The 14,836-nt window shown below is 47.5% G+C and overlaps 2 protein-coding genes across 9 annotated transcripts in view; one reads left to right on the top strand and one right to left on the bottom strand.

Moving 5' to 3' along the window:
• Brd7 (bromodomain containing 7) overlaps positions 1-2,780 on the top strand; it is a 33,315-nt gene extending 30,535 nt beyond the window's left edge. Inside the window, exons 14-17 of one of the 4 annotated variants that reach the window (XM_013353721.2) lie at positions 771-885; positions 1,123-1,287; positions 2,033-2,176; positions 2,533-2,780. In XM_013353721.2, the coding sequence (XP_013209175.1) occupies positions 771-885; positions 1,123-1,287; positions 2,033-2,176; positions 2,533-2,588 (480 nt within the window). In that variant the 3' untranslated portion in view covers positions 2,589-2,780. The remainder of the gene's footprint in view (positions 1-770; positions 886-1,122; positions 1,288-2,032; positions 2,177-2,532) is intronic. The other 3 variants (XM_026789211.1, XM_005367038.3, XM_005367039.3) reach the window with 3 other exon arrangements.
• Positions 2,781-3,199: 419 nt separating this feature from the next.
• The window catches only part of Adcy7 (adenylate cyclase 7), a 58,792-nt gene continuing 47,155 nt past the window's right edge, over positions 3,200-14,836 (bottom strand). For 4 of the 5 annotated variants that reach the window (XM_026789208.1, XM_026789207.1, XM_026789210.1 and 1 more), the window contains exons 16-25: positions 13,701-13,785; positions 13,352-13,477; positions 12,204-12,302; positions 11,440-11,615; positions 10,711-10,879; positions 10,331-10,486; positions 9,739-9,885; positions 8,866-9,211; positions 7,530-7,654; positions 3,200-7,379 (exon numbers count right to left, since the gene is read on the bottom strand). In XM_026789208.1, coding sequence (XP_026645009.1) covers positions 7,233-7,379; positions 7,530-7,654; positions 8,866-9,211; positions 9,739-9,885; positions 10,331-10,486; positions 10,711-10,879; positions 11,440-11,615; positions 12,204-12,302; positions 13,352-13,477; positions 13,701-13,785 — 1,576 coding nt within the window. In that variant the 3' untranslated portion in view covers positions 3,200-7,232. The remainder of the gene's footprint in view (positions 7,380-7,529; positions 7,655-8,865; positions 9,212-9,738; positions 9,886-10,330; positions 10,487-10,710; positions 10,880-11,439; positions 11,616-12,203; positions 12,303-13,351; positions 13,478-13,700; positions 13,786-14,836) is intronic. The other variant, XM_005367040.2, reaches the window with a different exon arrangement.

The following is a 14,836-nucleotide window of genomic DNA, read 5'->3' as shown; positions in this document are numbered from 1 at the left end:
ACTTGGAGCACAAGTAAAAATGGAACCATGAACTCTTGGTTCGTACCAATTAATTGAAATGATGCATTTGGGAGGGGGTGTATTTGGTTGGGGGGAGTTTTGGTTTTTGGTTGGTTGGTTTTTCAAGACAGGGTTTCTCTGAGTTCCAGGACAGTCAGAGTTACAATTTGTAGATAGGTGGATCTCAGTGAGTTCGAGGCCAGCCTACCTCTCCCTCCCAAGTGCTGGGATTAAAGGCATGCGCCACCACCGCCCAGCAGATTGATAAATTCTTAAAAAGTTGTGTTGTGTTGAAATGATGGAAATTCTGAGTCTTATTCCAAAAGTAAAATTCTCTTATGACTTTGTTCTCTTGTGAAATACTGATGACGTAGCCTTGGGGCTTGAGGAAGATCCAGGGAACTGCTGAAGCTGTAGATGTACTGAAACACTAACCTTTGAAACAGGCATTACCATAGTCACTAAAAGCACTTAACGGTTCAGACAGTAACAAGCTTTTAGAACTTTGTCAGAGCAGTTGGCATATGAAACAAATTATGCAGATTTCATAAGCTGTCATGTCATTACAGAGAAGTGTGGATTTATGGACACTTTTTTGGCCAGAATTTGAGAACATTTCTAAAAGAGTTCTTGGGAGACATAATCAAAATTATGACTGTAAGGTGACTAGGTGGAATGACTTTGCTTGTAAGCACAAGCCATCGTACTGACTTTTCCTTGGCACTGTCACGGTTTCACAAGCTCAATTAACTTTTTCCCCCCTGTTGAAGCAGATTGCCCAAATAGAGCCAACAGTGCGTTTGGAGTCCAGCAGTCGGGACAGGCTCACAGCACTACAAGCAGTAACAAACTTTGGTGCTCCAGCTGAAGTCTTTGACTCTGAAGGTGAGTGTCTGAGACCACAGATTGCTGGAAAGTGTCCAGCACAGGCAGTTAGACTTGCTGTCACGTCAACGCTAATTAATCTAATGCTTACTATAGAAAAATCTGGGCCAACTGGGTTTAGAGACTAGTAGAGAGTAGCTGAACTGTTGGTCTCAATTGGAGTAGAAGCTAACCATAGCAGAGCCTGGGACCATAACTCAAACATTTCTGTGTTGTTTTCTGTGTTGTTTTCTTCAGTATTGTCTTCTTACCACACAGAGGCTGAGGTGTTCCAGAGGAAGCTTGATGAGACTACAAGATTGCTTAGGGAACTCCAGGAGGCACAGAACGAGCGGCTGAGCACCAGACCTCCTCCCAATATGATCTGTCTCTTGGGTCCTTCTTACAGAGAAATATACCTTGGTATGTTTGTCCCAGGGATGGGAAGGAGAGCAGGGCTGGGTGTGGGAAAGAAAGGCTTCCAGCAGGTGGCCAAACTAGAAAGTAACTGCAGTGACTGCCACACCTTGAATGGAGTAGTTCTGCATTTATACATTTACAGTTCTTTAGGGTTTTGTTTTAATTACCAGGGGTTAGGTAGATGGCTCATTCGGCAAAGTGTTTGCCGCAAAAACACTTTGACCTGAGTTCAGATTCCCAGCACGTGAAGGTGCAGTGGCATGCATCCAGCCTTAAGAGGTGGAAATAGGCAGATCCCTGGAGATCACTGACCAGTCTAGCCAAGCCAGTGTGCTTAAGGTTCAGTGAGAGACCATGTCTCAGAAAATAAGATGGACAGTAACTGAAGAACTCACATTGACTTTTAGATGTCATGCATGCACATGTCTAGGTGGCATACACTTAAAATTCCACCCCTTGGGGTGCTAAGGCAGAAGGATTTCTGTGAATCCAAGGCCAGCAATAGCTACATAGCAAGACTTTTTAAAAAATTTCTAAAAGGCCAGGCATTGTTGCGCATACCTTTAATCCCAGCACTCAGGAGGCAGAGACAGGAGGATCTCTGAGTTCGAGGCCAGCCTGGTCTACAGAGTGAGTTCCAGGACAATCAGGCTACACAGAGAAATCCTGTCTGGGGTGGGGGGTGCAAACAAAACTCTAAAGGAACCACTTTGGTACCTTGAGCTTTTTTTCTCCCCATTTTTCCTAGCTGAACAAGTGACCAATAACCTTAAAGAACTCACACAGCAAGTGACCCCGGGTGATGTTGTGAGCATACATGGAGTCCGTAAAGCAATGGGAATTTCCGTTCCTTCCCCTGTCATGGGAAACAGCTTCGTAGATTTGACAGAAGGTAGGTGCCCTTTTTCTGTGGGTGGGAGATTTTTAAGAATAAAAGGAAACTCGTCCCTTTTTCATTTAAGATGACTTAAGAACCCTTGTCTGGTTTGATTTTGTTTCATGTAATTTTTGAGATTAGCATACAAAGTACTGGGTTTTTATCATGGCATCTTTCAGTTTTCTTTCCATATTGTTTAATTAATAGATCTCATACATTTTGTCAAAAAGCTGCTGCAATGACTTAATGCCAGGCTTCTCCCTAGCTGTAACTGTGACATGGAGGGCTGGTAAGCAGTGCCTCTACTGAACACTAGCTTCTTGTTCATAACCCAATGGGACAAAATGCTGAGTGCTGTCTTCCTCCTTCAGAGTGTGAAGAGCCTAAGGAGACCTGTGCTGCTGAGTGTGGGCCTGACGGGAGCTGAAGCTAGCCTGGTATTTGGTTATATTATGTACATATTTTTTTCATTCTGAACTTGGAGGTGCTTTTCAGAAGATATTAACTATTTGTAAATTGAGTTTTAATTAAGCTTTGGAACAGTTCCTTTCAGTGTTCCAGAGATGACTTGTATTAGGAAATAAAACTGAACCTGGGACTGTGAGGTGCTGGCGTGACAGCCAAGTTGCCCTTTGACTTGGTCTGACGTGGGCCTAAGGATAGATGCTTAGAACACACACTAGCCTTTTTCATGATCATCTTCCAAAGGAGTGGCTCCTCAAAATAAATTACCCATTTTTCACATTTTCTATTCTCATTAAAAAATTACAAGCAGGTAATTACAAGCTCTGGTAAGATCTGTCTTACCAGAGTTCATCTGAATGCCATTCCAAAAATCTTGTGAGCAGGCCATCCTGGTAGCCTTTCAGACTGCCACTAGCACTCTTTGATTTATCTGAGCAAACCCAGCTTTATTATTGCTGCTGTTCCTATATACACATTGGGCACATGTACGCATGCCATGGTGCATGTATAGAGTCAGAGGGCAACTCTTCGGAGTTGTGGTTACTAGGGATTAAATTTAAGTCACCAGACAAAACGCCTTTTTACTCACTGGACCATCGCACTGGCCCAGGACCCAGCTTTGTAAACACAAAATGCAGTTCAGTCCAGTGAGGCTTTCTAGCATCATACCATGAAAGTGAACACTCTCAAGGTAGTGTTAAGGTTTCCTGGTATGTTCTGCCCTCTGTGTACCTGATGGGAATGGTTTCCTTATTTGTGATTATTGAGTACTACATCTGCCCCCACATACAAAAAGAAAAAACAGTGGGCTAGGAGATTCATGGTGATAAAATATGTCTAGTGTATTTTTTTTTTTAGGTTATCTGGAGCTATAGCAAAAGGACACACAAATATGATGAACCAAACCACTTTTAGATACATTAGAGTCTAGAACTTAAAGGAGAACTTGCTTCTGCTCAGTTTCTCCAAGGCCACCTGTGCCCTTGGATCATTTCTTTATCTGAAATAACAAAGGTCAAGTGACCAAGCAGATTAAGTAGGAAACCATCAGATAATGTCCCCTTCTACTATCACACGTCACTGGGCTGAGATGATTTTTCTAAATCTGTGTCAAGATATAACCTGTTTGAACAGCAAGCTGTGTATGGTAGCACATACTTACAATCCCAGTACTTGGCGGGCTGAGAAAAGATTGTCATGAATCTGAGTCTGGTTGGGATACATACTGAGACCCTGCCTCAAAAAGGAAAAACAAAAAAAAGGTGGAGATGGGGGCACTGGAGAGAAGACTTGGCAGTTAAGAACACATACTGTTCTTCAGGGGACTGGAGTCAGGTACTCAGCATCCTCATTGGGTAGCTCAAAGACACCTGTAACTTCAGCTCCATAGAACCTCGTACCTCTGGCCTCTGCAAGCACCAGCTCTGTATGTACATACCCACATGTACACATACGTACATATGATTTTAAAATAGAATGTCAGTGTGGACATAACCTAGTCTAGTAAAGACATAACCCCTTTGCCTGTCTGCAAAAATACAGACCAGAAGATATACCCATTTTTCTTGACTTAAAATCATTAAGCCAGCACAAGAACAGTAAAGGAAAGCTGATTCTCTCAAATTCTGGGAGCCAGGAATGGTGGTACACATGCCTTTAATCCCAGTACTCAAGATGCAGAAGCAGATGGATCTCTATAAGTTCAAGGCCAGCCTGGTCTACAAAGTGAGTTCCATGCTGCCACAGCTACACAGAGAAACTATCTCAAAATAAAAAAAAAAAAAAAGGAAAGAAAGAAGAAATTATAGTGTGACTCTCTTGTAGATTATTATGCTAATAGAATAAAAAATCAAGTGTTAATCAAGTCTTTTTAGATTGATTTTAGTCTCTAAAATAGAGTTTAGGGGCTGAAGGGTATGAGTCTGTTGGTAGAGTGCTTGAAGGCTAGCAATTCTGAGCCCCTAGCACCACATAAATTGGCCACAGTGAGCTGCAAGTGAAGTGTGGCTCAGTGAGTAAAGTGCTTGTGCAAGCTTGACCACTTGAGTTTGGATCCCCAGAACCCACGTTCTGATCCGGTGGTGTGCATGTCTATAATCTGCACTCCTATAGGAAGATGGAAGCCAGAGATCAACAACCCCTGGACATTCATAGGGCAGCTAGCATGAAGCTAGCGGATGAGAAAACATAAAAACCCTTTCTCAAGGTAGAAGGTGAAGACTAATACTACCCAGGGTTGTCTTCTGATCTCCACAGATGTAGCCCTGCACACACATGAACATGCATACGTACACAAAAAGAAAAACGGGCTGTAGTGGCACATGTCTGTAATCCTAGCACTCTAGAAGTAGACACAGAAAGATTAGGGGTGGAAGGTTTGAGGACAGTCTGAGTTATATGAAACCTTGCCTCGGATATATATATTTAGACAATAACCCATAATTCACCAGTAGATCTACTTGCCACAGGTCAGTTCCTGAAGACTCAGAAATACCTTAATTCAAAACACCTTAGGACATTGAGGTTTTTGTTTTGTTTTTGAAGGACATTCAGGTTTTTAGTTATTGGCTGAACATATAAAAGAGCCAGGCACTGATTTCTGAAACACTGAGAGACAGATGTTACAGTAAAGCTATAAATAGTACACATACAGAACACACCATAGTTATTTGCCTGCGCCTGCTCAAAGCACTGACCTGTTATCCATGAAGTACACAGTAATCATCTTTTGTCGGGGAGTGTCCTTCAGTAAGCCAGAACAGGGTATTACTTTCTGTAGTTAGTGAGGGCCACCTTAGTGGATCCCTGAAATGAATTCTTGAACCACAGAAGGGTTTAAAAACAGTTCCTAAGATAAAATAAGACACTTGAAGAAATTACTTGGAAATTCAAAAACAAGTATGTGCATAACTCCCAAGTGTTTTTGTCAGTTACGCTCCTAAGACCTGAACAGCAGTAACTTAATACTCCTAGCCCAGTGCTTCAGTTGAAGATGTGTGAACAGTAGCAAGTTGTTTTTAAACTCAAGCTAGGATTTCTGTTGAAGGGGGAAATTATTGGATGTTGGAAGAGTAGAAGTGTGTCAGCTTCAGGGAGGCTCATTCCTGCTCCCTGTGAACTGCATTGTGGCATTAGCAGGAACCTTCCGAGCCCCAGGGGAGCCTTGCTGGGAAGCCCTGACCACTGCTGGATTCCTTTGTGCAGACTAGAATCAGCCCCTCTTCCCTGGGCTGATAAAGCTCCACAGGACACAGTTCTGGCAGGTAGGTCCTGTCCCCTTCCCTCCGCATCCCTGACTACTTATCTTGAACCAAAGTCCCAGGTAAACCTGGCTGGTCAGGCACCCTGCCTACAGCACGTACATCATTTGCAGGCTCCTGTGTGCATGATGTTCTGTGCTTAGTAGGTTCCTTGGTGATGTCTAAGAATGCCATGACGTAGTGAAGTTCTGTGGCAATGAAGTCACTTTCCAAAAGGAGTGGTCTGAAGCTAAAGCACAGTAAGATGCCATCACACAGAGCTGAATTTGCCTTGACTCGTGAGTGAGAGCAACTTGGCATTTGTTTAGGTGCTCAATTTCACACATGTTCCTGCCAGGTAGATCACAGTTGCAGCTCTGCAGTCAGCTCAGAAGACTAGAGAAAGGGCAAGAGGTACACAGGCTGTCTAAGCCCTCTCTACACAGGCTTTCCCGCAGAAAAAAAAAGCTGGCCATGGTAGTGCACATCTATTCGAAACACTCAGGAACTGAGGCAAGAGAGTTGAAAGTTTGAGGCCAGCCTTGGCTGACTGTCTCTAAAAAAATAAAGTGCGGACTGAAGAACTGAAACATTACACCTCATTTCTAGACTTTCAGCTTCCTGAACCTTGTCCCAGTAAACTTATTCCAAAAATGCTGGATACAGATCCAAGGTTTTTGCTGCTCCTTGTGTGAGCCCCCTCTCTCAGAACTCCACCCTACAGCCAAGCTAATCCTGTGACCTGACACTGAACAGCAGTCCTGTTTACATGTAGTCAGTGGCTGAGAAAATATACTAGAAAGGAGATTGTTGCCTAGCATCTAAGAGTTGGTAGCAAAGATAGAACTTCCACTAATGACATGTTCATTTCAGACAGAAATGAGATGGTAAAGAGTGACATGTCAATTGAGACTACGTGCCAATATGCCCACTGTTTTCAACTCCATTTGCCAGAATGCCTGTATGAGAGGTTAGCATCCCATGGTGGGTACTAATGGGAAGAGGGAGGCTTTAACCTATGCTGGACAGCCTGGCTGAGCCTCCTGGAACCAGGAATTCTTTACCCAGTCAGTATATGCTGTTCACTGGCTACCGAGGCGGTGTCAGTCGTGGTCATGCATTAGGTCTCTTCCAACATCCTGGGAACAAGCACAGCCCACAGTAGACCAGTGATCTAGCTAGCTAGGAATTGCACAGACTGAAGCACAGAGGTTCTGGACAACGTAGCTGCTTCAAACAAAATCTGATGCATGTGTCAGAGCCATCCATCCTGTAGTGCAAGTCCAAAGAAGCCACACAGCCATCTGCAGCTGGCATGGGGCTGCATTCTTGGCTCCCTCAGGGAAGGAGACAGACTACCAGACACCTCAGTTCAGCCCCAGGCCTTGAAACTTGGCAGTGTCTGTACACACAAAGTAAGTCCGCAGCTCTCCTTTGCCTTTGACGTTGATCAGCCCTCGGCACTCACAGGAATATCCTAATCCCTGGAGGATGGTGCATGTCTCTTCTGTAACCTGGAATGAAAAAGAGCAGTGTCTGTTGTCTGTTCTAACAGTGATGGTCAGTGCCACACAGCCAAGTGAGAAATGGGCCAAGTCCTAGAGTAGGATATCTCCTCAGGACATGTCTTTTCCCCAAGCGGATGCTTCTCAGTGGACTTTTACCTGAATTTTCCCAAGCTCTCCAGTGCTCTCCATTCGGCTGGCAACATTGACTGTGTTTCCCCAGATGTCATACTGAGGCTTGCGTGCTCCAATCACTCCAGCAATCACAGGCCCGTGGTTTATACCTTAGGATGGTTTACAGTTAGCCATTTATAGTAACACTGAGGGAGCCCACAGAAAGGCTAACAGGGCAGTGGGTGCAAGTTCCCTTGAAACTGTTCCCTTAGGTTGTGCCCCTGTGATATGAAAGGCCCCAACTGTCTCTTGTCCATACTCCTAAACTCATTAGCTCTTCCCTGATATCTGCTAATTTCTCTTTTTAAACAGTGTAGCTTTGGCTTTCCTGAAACTAGCTCAGTTTGTAGATCAGGCTGGCCTCGAACTCAGAGATCCACCTGCCTTGGACTCCCAAGTGCTGGGATCAAAGGCGTGCACCACCATTGCCCAGCAAATAAACAGGCTTTAAGTGCCTACCTATAAAACTGATTATGGTTGGTTAGGCTTAATAAATCTGTTTTCTGTATTTTAAGATTATTTATTTGCAGCCATGATATTGGCCCTGCTTTTTTGTTGTTTTGTTTTTCGAGATAGGGTTTCTCTGTAGCTTTGAAGCCTGTCCTGGAACTAGCTCTTGTAGACCAGGCTGACCTCAAACTCAGATCCGCCTGCCTCTGCCTCCAAAGTCGTGGGACTCAGTACATGCACCACCGCCGCCCAGAGGCCCTGAATTTATAGTTATATATTAAATTTTTCAAAGGTTGGTGGCTGCCAAGGTGGCTTTATCAGGTAAAGATGCCACCAAGTCTGGTGATCTGAGTTGAATTCCCAGAACCCACACAGTGGAAAGAGAACCAGCTCTTATAAGTTATCTCTGATCTCCACATGTGCACTGTGGTATGTCACACACTAAATAAATGTAATTTTAAATTTACTAATAAAAAGAGGTCGAAGAGATAGCTCCAGTTTGTCACATAAACATTGGGGACGTGAGTTGGATCCCCAGCACCCCGTGTAGAGAGAGTGATGACACCTGTAATCCTCGTGTTGGGGATGTGGACACAGGTAGATCTCTTGAGTCATTGGCGGGCCAGCCAGCCTCACCTCATTAGCAAATCCCAGATCCCAGGGAGACAGTCAGAAAATAGGATAGTCAGCTGCCGAGGTTGACCTCTGGCCTCCATACATACATGCACAAATACACATTTTTCATGAGCATATGCAAGGGAGGTCAATGTTAACACCAGAAGGTCTGCTGAAACCTCATAGCAGAGGGCCCATGACACCCTCCAAACAAGAGGGTGTGCACAAGGCTAAGCTGCCCGTTTGTAAGCCTCACCAACTCGAAGGCGAAAGGAATTGAAGGAGTGCCTATTGATTCCGTCCAGCTTGCTCATCAGGGCCATACTGAATTCCACCAAGACACCGATGTGCACATGCTTCCGCTCTAGGTCCTGCAGGACATGGATGGCCTTAACTGAGGGCACGCACATCCCGCGGGGATAGGGTTCCTGTTCCCACCAGGGATCCCTGACACCCTTTAGTAAGGTGCTAGGACTAGGGACACAGGCCTGGAGTACCTGGTTCTCGTGTCCTGAGGGGACACTGAGCCCTGCTGCGGCCATGTAGGTGCTGCCAATGGTCTTAATCTTCTCCACACCACTGAACTTGGGCTTCAGCAGCAGCTACACAACAAAAAGAAGCCTCTGTAGCCTTGGTGCTGAGAAAAGGAAGAGAGGACCCACCTTCCCCTGATGTGCAGTGCAAACACATCTTGTGTATATTGTTGCCCATCTGTGCTCATGACTGCAGGTGAGGACACAGCTCCCATCACCTCATCCCTTCCCTTCTCTGCACTCTGATCCTTCTAAGAGCAACCTACCCAGCATAATTTTCTCAGAGGCGGGTCAGTGTCTTCCACAAACCAGCCTGGGTCAGAGTTTTTCTGGAAGGACCTAACCTGTTGGCACCTGTCCAGTAGAGATTTAATAAAAGTTTCCTTACTTGATTAAAGAAAATGTGTCTCTTGATATTTAATGTATATAGTTTCAGCACACTGACCTCGTGCTTTGTTTGACTACTGTTTTCTCTTACAGGACTAAGGATCAAGCCAGAGCCTCTCATAGTTAAGCTTACATCTCCACCCTGCCTTGCCACTACACAGGTGACAGGCTGTACACCCCAACCCCTGTGCATAGTAGACAGGTTGTACCTCATCAAAATCAGCAATGATCTCATTCAACAGGCGCAGGCACTCCAACCCTTCTTTGTTGACATCACACTCAGTGTAGAACACTTTGAAGTCCGGAACGGATGCAAACATGACACAGACACAGTCATAAGACTGATGGTACCAGTCCTGCAGCAGGGCAGGAGAGAAACAGGACCCTAAGACCACTAACCCAGGGGCTCAGGTGCTGGTGGGGAGGGCCAGGCCAGGCCAGTTGGCTGTGTGAGCTGTGACAGCTTGAATGCAGCTAAGGCAGATACCCAGTCAGGAGGTGACCTTATAGTGAGCTGTCTCCGGACCTGTTTCCTGTGACAGAAAGGCTCTGCACCTCATGGAAGTACAGATTCTTAACGATACAGAACATCTAGATGACAGACAATTCAGTATGTTTGAACCTCATAATCTGTGCCCCAGGGTGGAAGTCAAGGCCAGGGAGGCATGTTACCCACAGCCCCTGGTGGACATAGAAGCCTGGCTTGACTGCAAGCCTGCCTTTGCATCTAACATGCTCCAGGGGTACTGCTGAGTAGCCCAGTCTGCCCACAGACTCCTAGAGCACCCCACCTTCACACACCTCAGCTGCCTTGTCTCCAATGAAGTGGGCAGCCACGTGGGCTGGCAGCACATTTTCTAGGAGGAGGCGGTTCACATTCTCCATTGTTTCAAACTCCTCATGTTCCTTCTTGAACTTCTTCTTCCACAGACAGTCCAAGCGGCAGTAATAGTCAATCTGCAAACCAGGGAGCCAGTGCCATAGCTGTCACCTGACATACCACCCAGGGCTGGGATCTAGGGTACTGGACCAGCCTACCTACAGTGCTGCCCACCCTGCTCCAGCTCTGTGCAGAACAAGACCAGCACCTCCATGGCAGGCCTCTGCCGTGTTGGTATCTCAGACCCTGCTCTCTGCACTGACTGTCCGCTCAGCAGGAGCTGGACAAGGAGTCTACACACCTGTCTAGACAGCAAGATGAGGGTGGCATAGAACAGGACCAGGTAGAAGTTGATCATGGTCTTCAGGTCTCTCTCTAAGCATCTGCTGGGGAAGGGGGCTGTCACCTGAGCCCCGGGAGCAAAAGTGTGGTTGTGCATGCTTCGTGCAGCAGGCAGGAGTGGAGGTGTCCTAAAGGGGGTAGGGAGTAAACAGTTGTTCTTGAACTTAAGGGGGACTTGATCACTCCAAAAGGCCCATCTGCTGAGTGAGGAGCCACGACGGCGGCTGTGGATTAACATAAGGACCTGGCCAGAGTAAGGCAGACAATTTTTTCTAGGTCCTCAATCCAAAGCCAAAACCTTGAAGGCTCCAGGGCGCTCTTCAACCCACAGGAGTGTGTACTACCCAGAAGACACCAGGCATCTCCACTTCTGACATTGGTGATCTGGCCACAGGTCGGACTTAACTGCCTCATGGTTCCCATCTCACACTGCGACAGGCCCAGAAAGAGGAGAAAGCTGATTGCCAGGACCTCCCTAAGAGCCTATTAGTAAGCTATACACCCAGCTCACTGCTGGAGACCTGGAGCCTGGACCAGTCACGGTGCCTCTGGAAAGCAGAAATCCATTTGTTCACAGTATGGTTCATTGGTACCATGGACAGATGTGCCATGCTCTGGCCAAGCGCTAGGTTGAAACAAACCAACTTACAGTAGTAGGCTACAGAGACACTAGCAAGTAGGGCCCCACCTATGTGTGCTGTTGGTGTCGGTGCTGTTGCCTGGGACGTGCCAGCACGGGGAGAGGTTGAAGAGCAGCAGGTAAGCCACCAAGGCCACTGTCAGCAGCATGGCCTTCACTTCCAGGCTTATCCGCAGGAAGACGGAGCACGAAATGAAGCCCAGGATGCAGCTGCAGGTGTAGTACTGCAGGTGGGGACAATGTCCTGTGTCAGTCCCCTCCTGCTGAGGAGGCTCCATGGCCAGGCGTCTGTACCATCCTTGGCCCTCGGCTTCCCTTTTCAGCAGATCAGCAAGGGCACTGCATAGCACTGGTGTAAGGTCAGCCCTAGTCTCCCCACGTCTCATGACCCCTACTCTTGACTTGGGCCTCACCAGGTTTATGTCAGCTGTCCTGGGCCCAGCCCTTTATTCCTTTAAGGCTTCAATTAACCTCTGATGCAGAGATTCTGACTGCACAGGGAGAATGACCCAAAGACACCCTCTAGTGCAACTGATGCTGGCCTGCAGTCGCTGCCCACCCCAAGGCTTACATCAAGAAGCAGTGACCCAGTGTTCTGTTTCCCTGGCACTGGGGTAGGCAGGAAACAGTCTTGGCTGCCTGGACCTGGCCTTCTCCACTTAGACTGGGAGACACTGGGTTTCTTCTTCCTCTCCAAGGCCTTAAGATTCGGACCTTCAAACATGAGCTGCGCTCTGGCCAGAGTGGTCCAGCAGCACGAGAGGACTGGCCAGGGGCTGGGTGGTGCTGGGAACCAGGATGAGCATACTCACCGGGAGGAGCTCACACGGGGTCCCAACTCTAGTTCTTGCAGCCAGTGGACTTGTCTCGTTGCTTCCAGGCTGCTCTGGGCCTGGGTTAAGCATCAGTGGCTGAGGGGAGACAGGTTGCCATTAGGGTAGACCCACGGATGAAGAGCTGCCAGGCCCAAGGCGGGTGACAACTGTAGGAACCAAAGGTGCCCTGGATGCTGGGTGCTAGGCTCTCAGCTGAGCCCAGCAAGCGGCTGTGTCCACGGCATCCACCAGGTATGAAGTACCTGGGGTGGGGAGAGCTACAGAACAGGACGTGTTGACAGCAGCAGCCCAGGGAAAGCATGAGAAAAGGCTAGGACTGGCCCCTCAAGAGCCCCCTTCTCCTGGACTCAGAGAAAGGCATGAGAGTGCACTCCCAAAACAGCAGCCTACAGTGTAGGAACAGTGTGGAGGAGCCTCTGTTCTAAAGGAAAGAGCTAGCGTAAGGCAGGGCTGTGGGTTCCTACAGACTGCTTGGCAACTACCCACATGGGACTTGGACCAGAGGGCAAGTCTTATCCCTTTACTAAGGAAAGAGTCCAAAAGAGTGGGAAGGAGGAGCTGGCAGTCAGCACGTATCTGTAGCGTTTCTGGGTGCCTCAAGCCCTCCCTTGAAGGGGTGAAGAGCTCTAAGCCTGCACTTGGGGACCCCACAGAGCGCTGCAGAGCTATGGAGGGGTCACCCCAGATGGAACTGCTCAGGCAACAAGAGTGGGATTCTAGAATCTGGGTTCCCCAGGTCTAAGATGGTTCCTTTCCTGATGTGGGATTCCCCTCTGTATGCTGTGAATAGGTTTTATTACCATTGGTAAATAAAGAAGCTACTTTGGGCCTATGGCAGGGCAGAATAGAGCAAGGCAGGAATTCCAAGCAGAGATAGAGGAGAAAAGAAGGTGGAGTCAGGGAGATAACACGTAGCTACCAAAGGAGACAGACTCCGAACCTTACCTGGTAAGCCACAGCCTCATGGCAATACACAGGATAGAAATGGTTTAATTTATGCCTAAGCTATTGGCCAAGCAGTGCTGTAATTAATATAGTTTCTGTGGATTATTCGGGTCTGAGCAATCAGGAAACGAATGAGCAGTCTCTGCCTACACTTTCCCTGGCCTGACCCCATAACTCACCATGTTGATGATGGCAACAGTTAGTAGGCTGCCAACAGTCAGCACAACCAGGGACAGCCTGAGCAGGGGCTGCGTCTCCACACTCTCCGAGATGGCCTGGAGTGTACCTCGGGCTGGAAGGCATCTCTATGGAGAGGACAAGGCATGCAAACAGCAGCTGGGTTGAAGGACAGCCCTACTCAGGAGGATGGATGGCCCTAACCAGCCTGGGAGGCTAAGGACTTGGGAGCAGTCTGCAGGGACTCAGTTCTCCTGGAGGTAAAGTGAGCACCCAACCATTGCCCAACTACTGGTGAGGGAGAGGCCACAGGGATGAGAACAAATGCACTGGATTCAGGGATCCACTCACTGAGAACTCAGTAGAGAAGCAGAGACTTAGCACCAGCCCCAGCAGGCAGGCCACAAGTCCAAAGGACACGCCCAGAGTGGCCATCCTGGAAAGGAGGGAAAACGTGAGTCCAGGTCCCCTCCACCAGTCCGTTCTCCAGTTCATAGTCAACCTGTCCCTCCCCAGTGGGTATTCTGCACCCAGCAAAGGAGACCTTGAAGAATGACTCCAAATGTCCCACAAACAATAATCATAAAGATCAAGGTTGTCATCAGGTCCCCCTGGAGGCCAAGTTTATAAGAGGTGAGCACATCGTGAGCCTCTAGAACCATGTCTGCCATGAAAACACGAAAGCAGCCGTAAGGGGGCTGGAGAGATGGCTCGGGAGTTAGGAACACTTGTGGTCTTGCGAAAGGGTACAGGTTCAATTCCCAGCATCCACATGGTGGTTCCCCACCACCTATAACTCCAATCCAGGGGTTCAGACACCATCTCACAGCCTCGGGCACCAAGCACATGTTGTACAAATGCATACATGTAGGCAAAAGTCACAAAAATACAATTTAAAAAAAATTTTTTTGTTTTTTTCGAGACAGGGTTTCTCTACAGCTTTAGAGCCTGTTCTGAAACTCTGTAGACCAGGCTGGCCTTGAATTCAACATAGATCCGCCTGCCTCTGCCTTCTGAGTGCTGGGATTAAAGTTGTGTGCCACCACCACCTGACTACAATAAAAAAAAAACATTTAAGCATTCATATATAATTTTTATTTAGCTTGGTTTGTTTGCTTTCAGTCTTCTTGTTATTGTTTTGATTTTTCAAGACAGGGTTTCTCTGTGTAGCCCTGACTGTCCTGGAACTCACTCTGTAGGCCAGGCTAGCCCCGAACCCAAGAGATCTGCCTGCTTCTGCCTCTGGAGTTCTGAGATTAAAAGCATGCATCACCCACCGTCCGGCCTTAGTTTGGTTTTGATACAGGGTCTTACAGCTCTGGCTGACCTGGAACTTACTATATAGAGCAGTGTGGTCTCAAACTTGTAGCAATCCTCATGTCTCTGCCACTGAGTGCTGTGGAACCACAGGCCTGGGTTACCATACGTGGTATCTAGCGCGCGCGTGCTGCGTGTGTGTGTGTGTGTGTGTGTGTGTGTGTGTGTGT

The sequence above is a fragment of the Microtus ochrogaster genome, unplaced genomic scaffold (genome assembly GCF_000317375.1).
Source record: "Microtus ochrogaster isolate Prairie Vole_2 unplaced genomic scaffold, MicOch1.0 UNK15, whole genome shotgun sequence".
In the NCBI taxonomy this organism is placed as follows: Eukaryota; Metazoa; Chordata; class Mammalia; order Rodentia; family Cricetidae; genus Microtus; species Microtus ochrogaster.
Note: the sequence above shows the minus strand (reverse complement) of the source record. Positions and strands in the feature narration are given on the sequence as shown.